We start from the raw sequence: 7,580 nt of genomic DNA on the forward strand, positions 1-7,580 counted from the left end.
TGCAAGAAACCATTAATCAATAAATATTTTAGTTGTCATTTGAAATTAAAACAAAAGCGGGGATAGCTCAGTTGGGAGAGCGTCAGACTGAAGATCTGAAGGTCGCGTGTTCGATCACGCTCACCGCACTATTTTGTAATTCTTTTTTAAAAAATCTTATTCTAAACATGTTGTGCTTGTGAGGAGATTTGGGCATTTGGGTTGAAATTTGGATCGATCTATTAGACTTTCGGTATATGATGCTCAAAAGCCACATTCATATTTTCTAGTTTTTGGATCGAATTCGACTCAATTTTTTTCGGATTCAGTTTAGATTGGATTATATCCAAATATTCGAAATCAGTAGAAAAACTACTAAAAGTTAACCAAATATATTCAAAATTATATAAACTATTCTAAAAATTTGATAAAAGTAAAAAACTAGCCAAAACCTAAAATAGCTAAAAGCATTAGAACATTGTAAAAACAAATCTTCAAAATACTCTCAAATACCTAACTGACTTAAGGTAGTCTAGTATTGTTGCTTTGGTGTACTTCTTATGAACTTTTGTTGCTGGATTTACTGTTGTGGTTTTGGTGTCTTGTATCTCTCTTGTCTCCCTTTAGTATGACTTTGTCTCTCGGGAATTAGATTTCGCTGGCTTTGTGTATTATATCCGACCTTCCGAATCCGTCAATGGTTAATATAAATTTTCGGTGTTAAAAAAAGACTGAAGTTATGTAAAATGGGTTAATATTTTACTAACCAAAGATAATTTTTCAAAATGGTTCGGATCGAATTCGTTTTATTTTTTTCATATTCGGTTGGGATATAGTGTTTAGTTACAAACATACATGCCTACTTGTGACTTGTGACTTGTGACTTGTGTCTTGTGAGTATCCAAAACTTTCTGAATGGTGTCGTCACACTTATGTAATGGGCAACCAAAGAAGATTTGAAACTTGAGCTTCATAAACATTTATACGTGTGCTAATAGTATAAAAACTGAATCGAATTGTGATTCTGATAAAAATGTTTAATACGTTATCCTTTTACTTTTACTAAGAGTGAATGATAATGCATTCAAAACACAGATAAATAAACATAATCATATTCATTTTTTTTACTGCATAACAAATTCTATAAAATTTGAAAAAAAATCTGACTGAAATTTTTTGAAGTCGTTATAAATATCTGTTCATCTACCTTCCACGAGGATGAACAAGCTGCGAAAACACAGCACTTGTAGTCGCATCATCATCAATCCCCGTCCCCGAGTTTCCTCCTCCTCTATCAACTATACTATTATCAAACGTCTCCATTGCCCCCATCGGAATCCCAGGGATATGGTTTGTACTATTATCATCAGCCTCCATTAAGGCCAAAGACGTTTCTTCCAGCTGCAACGCGTACTCCAAGTTCCACAACACATCTCCCATGGACGGCCTATCCACTCCATACTCCTCCAAACATTTCTCTGCAGTTTCACCGAACTTCTTCAACGACGCAAGGTTCACTTTCCCGGCTAAGTTAATGTCCATGATCTGATCCAGCAGACCTTTCTTCTGCCAAGCCATTCCCCATTCAGCTATGTTCACTTGTTCCCTCGGCAAAACCGGGTTTAAAGCCGGTCTACAACAGATAACCTCCATCAGAACAACCCCGAAAGAGTAAACATCCGACTTCTCGGTTAACTGCTGTCTCCTGAAGTACTCCGGGTCGAGATACCCGAAGCTTCCTTTAACCGCAGTGCTCACATGAGTCTGATCAAGCGAAGGTCCGGTTTTGGATAAACCAAAATCCGCGACCTTCGCGACGAAATTCTTGTCTAGCAAGATATTCGTGGTCTTCACGTCGCGGTGTATGATGCTCCGCGACGCGCCTGTGTGCAGGTAATGCAACCCTCTCGCTGCGCCGATGCAAATCTCCAGCCTCCGTTTCCACGGCAGCGGAGGAAGCTCGCCTCCGTAGAGGTGACTCCTCAGCGGTCCGTTGGCCATGTACTCGTAGACAAGAATCATCTCCGACCTCTCGTCGCAGTACCCGATCAGCGAGACGAGGTGTCTGTGCCTGAGCTTCGACAGCATCTCTATCTCGGTTCTGAACTCGGCCATGCCTTGTTCCGACCTCGGGTTTCCTCGTTTCACCGCCACGTCGGTCCCGTCTTCCAAATTTCCTTTGTAAACCCGGCCGAACCCGCCGACGCCGAGCAGCGAGCTCTCGTCGAACTTGCTGGTGGCGTCCATTATTTCCTGGAACGTAAAGCAGCGGCCGAGATGCGTGGAGGCTAGCGAAATGCAGCTCGCCGTGTTGCTCTTGCGAGAAGCTGTAAGCGTCTGAGAGAGTCCGTATAAAGGTAAGGGCAGCCAATTACCGTTACCGTTACCGCCTTCTCGAGGACTTTTCTTCCTTGTTGAAGAAGCTAAACAACAATAGCAACAGACCGCGATCAACAGTACCGATGTAACCGCACCGACCGCGGAGCCGATGATAACAACTTTCTTCTCGTTGGAACATGATCCTCCTCCTCCAGGGAGAAGAGACTTAACAGAAGACAAACCGCTTAAGCTATTAGCTTCGTTACTAATCTTGAAAACCTCTAACCCACTCATAGTCGCGTTGGTGATATCACCTTGAGAATCAGGCCCAACGCTGACGGTCAAAGACCCACCAGAATAAGAAGAAGCGTTGGAGATGTAATCGTTAAAGTAAGGAACCTTGAGACCGTTAGTCAACGAAGACAGATCAAGACTAGGATGAGCGAGATCATCATTCACGTATAGGTTAAAGACGAGCTCGTTCATCGCTTGGCTCACGATATCGCAGAAGTGAACACGGACGAAGTAACTAAACTCCGGATCCACGGGGAGAACCCAAGTCAAGTTAAAACTCGGATTCGCCACGTTCGCTGCTTCACCCATCGTATCTGCGGTCGCGTAAACCATGTTGGGAGCCGTTTCTTGAGTCGCGGAGACAGAGTATTTGATGGAAGAAGGGTTTGCGGTTACGACGAGAACAGAGCTGTTCACGTGGAGATACTCCGCGTCGTTCTCCCAACGTCTCCCCAGCGTGTCGTTCTCTGAAGTCAGCAGCGGTCCTCCCATGTTTAACCTGTAGACCGTCTCGAACGCGAGGCGGGAGAGAGGGAAGGGAGAGGAAGGGTGTAGAGTGTTGGCATGGTCGGGGATGAGGCTGTCCGGAACAGAGACGACTTCGATCGCGTTGACGAAGGCGAGGGAGCTTTTGTTGGAAGGGATGAAAGTTAGGGTTAAGGAGTCTGTGGTGACGTTGACTGTGTACTCCTTTAAGATTTGTTGGTTCTTGAACGAGAAGTTGTTCAAGAGGACGAAGTCGTCTGTTAGGACTGTGACCGAAGCGGATGTTAAGTTCCAGGTGGAGTTCTTGATTGGGGAGAAATGGAGACGGATCCAGTGTCGACCGGGTGATGAGATTCTGAACCGGTACGAAGCTAAACCGGAAAAAACACAAGCGGTTTGGTAGATCGAGAGGTTGCTGGAGTTGGTTGCTTCTTCTACTACGGAGGAGTTTCCGGTTTTGAGGAGGTGGAGAGAATCTGGAACGAAGGTTCGGCCTTGGAAGGTTATGTTCTGCGATGAGCCGCAAGAGATCAAGTAGTTATCAGGCGGAGTGTACAATGCTAATGAAGTGTAACAAGAGAGGAATAGAACAAGAAGTGGTCTTGTAATGAACACCATTTTGTAAAGCCAATGCCTAAAGAGAATCGCAATTTGGAGAGGGAAGGTGAAAAGAATGTGGATGTGATTGAGAGAGAAGAAGAATTGGGAAGCTTTGGATTCCCATGGGGAGAAACCTAATTGGTTGAGAATGTCTTTTTTGGGACGAACAGGGATTTGATCAACCGCTAGCTAGCAGGGAACGAAAAGGGAAATGGGAAAGACTTTTGAAGTGGTAGTTTCTGCAGATTTTCTTCTATGTAGCTACTTTACAGGCTGGTTCGTTAAGCTGTCATCTTACACTCAAATGGAGGCCTTCACAAGGGCCTACACAAAAGATATCTGTGAGAGAGAGAGTAGTTAATTAGTTTAAGATTAAAGAATAATTATAAGATTAGTTTTTTTTGCTTTTGTAGTTTAGTACTGGTCTTGATTAATTTTTATTTTTGTCTGCTGTATTCTGATGAGGTTGCATCAAAACCTCGTCGGGTATTAGCTGTTTAACTTGATTGTTTTGTAACGTCTTTTTCCAGAAGATAAGAAGAATATGAAAACGTTCATGTGTATTCTGGGTCAATATTTATCATGACCTCTTGTTTCAAATCCTTACTACATTTTATGTTTCTGTGGAAAAATCTCTCAATGATTTTGTAATTATATACCAACGAACGTTAAGCACTTCTAATCATATATTACAACTGTTTTTATACGTCGCTTTCCCACACTAATGGGGGTTAAGAAGTGATTAGATGTTAATTAAAGCCAGCTACGTAACCTAACAAAATGGAGTATTAAACTAGCAACAGTGTTAATGGACAGCTAAATAAACTTACTGTGACAAAGCATGTCCATCTGATAGCTAGAAACTGATTTTTTTTTTGTCTTGTTTAACTGACAAAACAAGCATATGTGTATATCTCACGCTAACTGTATAATCAAACGCTAACAATATCTGGGACACTTGTTATAATCAAACTCATGATATTCAATATCAACTAGAGATTCGCATATTTGTCCAAAAAAAAACTGGAGAATAACTATTCTTTGTTAATGAAAATGGGTGCCGGTATAAACCAAACTATATCGAGACATATCATTTCACATTAATGTGGAAAGACTTCTTAAATATGTGTCAGCTGTATAAGTTTTTCTTCTTTAACAAAAAAAGTAAAGTTTTTCTTTTGACGTGTCAACTGTATAAGTTAAATAGCAGTTGTTACTTGTTACTTGTTAGTATATACTGTACTACATTAATGTATATAACTTTTAATAAATTGGTTACAACAAGTATAATTTACAAAGTTATAACCGTTGGAAAATAGGTCAAACCAGCCAAGTTCCCAACTAATTTACTCCTAATTTACTATGGATGGACGAATGGGTTGATTGATTCTTTAAATGAACTTAGAATTTGAATGGAGCCCACAAACGCGGCTTTTGGAAGTAGGGGTAGACAAAGATGACCGTGCCATAACCTACGGTGCTTCTCTCATTTGCGGTTACCAACCAAAGCAAATCAATTACACGAAATTAGGAACCAGTCTCTCTTGCAAAATTATCAATAAGGCGTCGGTATCACTCTCGTGCGTAACACTCTCTCAAAGGCACCAATACCGGTCCCATCTCTCCACTTCCTTCGTCTTCTGCTCCAACTCCTTCACTCAACCTCAAATCAAATCTAATTGTGTACACTTCAGACTCTTCAGAATGTTTTACCAAGCAAGTTTTACAAATTACCTTTTACTTAGGGAAATGGATTACACATTTGTTTCTTTGGTTGTTTCATTTCATAACCAAAAGCATAGTCTACCCAAGTCTTTATTTGATTATAAAATAACTAAGGACAAATTAAATATAAATAGCATTCACTCCCACACAACAACAGGACAAACCTACACAACCATACTGAAGATGGTCACAATTTTTTTTTTCCTAAAAGAAAAATACCAAAAGGGTTAAGGTAATCATACAAACTTCTTCGTGTTTTACTGCAGAAAACATCAAATGGAGAAAGACAATAGACTCCAACTAACCCTCAGAAATTCCTCAACATCATGATAGATAAACATAGACCACACATACTCCTCTGACCATTGCGCTAAAACTCCTACTTGATTTGTTGTGTACCTTTTTCAATTCCAAAAACACACAAAAAAAACAATCAAGAAAACATACACTAAGTTTCGATGAAAGCTCCAAAAGATAGTTTGATACGAGTTTATAGAGTTACCTGGATGCTGTAAAGAGTGCAGTGCGAACTTGACCAAGATCCCAAGAAGCGGTTTACTCATCTGCGATAGAAAAACAGAAAAATGAGGAACAATACAATGTTATTTGTTCTAGATCATAGCAGAAGAGGAACACTGAAATCAAGAAGAAAACGTATTGTCATTCATCTTGCAATATGATGAAGATAACAAATGTCTTATCCAAATTAAGACTGTAACACAACATCTCAATCACTGCATTTGATAACTAGATAATACTATGATGATGAATAGACTTTTCTACGAGTCCTCATGCTTACCTATGTTTTCTCTGTAAGAATCAAGAATCAGAGCAAAACAGCAACAAAAATTCTACTTGTACTGAAGCTTCATTGAGAGATATGAGCAGCAAATAAGAATTACGGCTTTACTATAACAATTTCACTAAATATAATCTTCCACAAGAATCATGGTAATTGAATAGCTTCACATACTGTCTGCCCCATACTAAACCCAACAGATGAAAAAAAAAACAAAAATCACTTTTAAAAAAAAGTTCATTTCTTCAAGGGATACAAAAGCTCTTCTTCTGCATCAGTAGCAAAGACTATTTGAATCAAAACACATAACCCGAGTTATTCAGAAGAGTGCTAAAAGGGAAAAAACAAAAACACAATCGAGAGACTCAAGCTGGGGCAAGCAGTGTAAGCAACGCAACATATGAAATGCTGAATCTGCTGCCTACATTACATGAGAGACTTAACGATAACCACAAAAAGTATAATACTACATACACAGCTAACTAGAAAGAAATCAAAAGCATGAAGAAAGAGTCTTAGCAGATATGAAGAGGAAATGGAAGTAACACGCACAAGTTACAACATAACATCACAAGCTAAGCAAAGCAATCAACTCAGCTCTATTAAATATGTTGCGTTTACCTCATTCCACACGGTACTAAACCCTAAAACATGTCAAGTACGAAAAAGCTCTACCTTTGATGTGTTCATGATGATGAGCAACACCATATTGATCATCCCCACCAGTCTTGACAGTAACACCAGGCCCAGGCCCAACACGATCATCATCAGGGAATCTAACAACAACAACAGGACAAACACAGTGATGAACACAGTAATCACTAACAGACCCCAACCTCCCATCATCATCATCATCACTCCCACTCTTCTTCTCAGCACCGAAACCTCTACTCCCCATAATCACAGCGCTAAGACCAAGCCTCTCGATCTCAAGGCACAGCCTCTCCCTCATATCGTGATCCTTCACTATATGGATCTTATAAGGAAACCCACTCTCCTTCAAGGGCCTCGCCAGATCCGCCACTTTCGAGGAAGTGAAGGCGTCGAAATCCTCCTGGCTAGGTTGATCTTGCGGGGTGGTTTTGAGAGGGAGGGGGCCCCAGTCGGCGCCGTAGAGGACGGAGGTGGGGGAGACGTGGAGGAGGACGACGGCGTCTCCGGGACGGATGTAGTGATCCACGGCCCAGCGGACGGCGAAGGCGCTCTCGGAGGAGAGGTCGATCGCCACGCCGATTTTGCGGCGGGCTCCGGCGGTGGGAGTTGGGGTCGCGGCGGATGAGGGAGTGGAGGAGGAGTTGTGGTGGTGGTGGTTGTGGGGGGAGTGGCGAGGGGAAGGAGGGTGGTGGATTTTGATGGTGGGGAGCTGAGGGTGGTGATC

At 41.5% G+C, this 7,580-nt stretch overlaps 2 protein-coding genes and 1 non-coding gene across 3 annotated transcripts; 1 reads left to right on the forward strand and 2 right to left on the reverse strand.

Annotated features, from left to right (window-relative positions):
• Positions 1-56: 56 nt before the first annotated feature.
• Positions 57-128, forward strand: TRNAF-GAA (transfer RNA phenylalanine (anticodon GAA)). The gene has a single exon. It is a non-coding gene; the product is annotated as a tRNA-Phe (tRNA).
• Positions 129-1,073: 945 nt separating this feature from the next.
• On the reverse strand, positions 1,074-3,951 carry LOC108844106 (receptor-like protein kinase THESEUS 1). Its single transcript, XM_018617316.2, has one exon. The coding sequence runs from the start codon at positions 3,694-3,696 to the stop codon at positions 1,183-1,185; it is 2,514 nt and encodes an 837-aa protein (XP_018472818.1). The 5' UTR covers positions 3,697-3,951; the 3' UTR covers positions 1,074-1,182.
• A 1,526-nt stretch (positions 3,952-5,477) lies between these two features.
• Positions 5,478-7,577, reverse strand: LOC108847655 (universal stress protein PHOS32; the record flags this gene model as incomplete). The annotated part of the gene is made up of 3 exons (XM_018620957.2): positions 5,478-5,802; positions 5,906-5,966; positions 6,878-7,577. Coding segments are annotated over 2 exons (708 nt in total), but the record flags the coding sequence as incomplete, so codon positions are not given.
• Positions 7,578-7,580: the final 3 nt, after the last annotated feature.

This window comes from Raphanus sativus, chromosome 3 (assembly GCF_000801105.2).
Source record: "Raphanus sativus cultivar WK10039 chromosome 3, ASM80110v3, whole genome shotgun sequence".
Lineage (NCBI taxonomy): Eukaryota > Viridiplantae > Streptophyta > Magnoliopsida > Brassicales > Brassicaceae > Raphanus > Raphanus sativus.

Excerpts from the sequence above, each read along its gene's own strand:
- LOC108844106 (XM_018617316.2), bottom strand. The coding sequence starts at position 3,696 with ATGGTGTTCATTACAAGACCACTTCTTGTTCTATTCCTCTCTTGTTAC.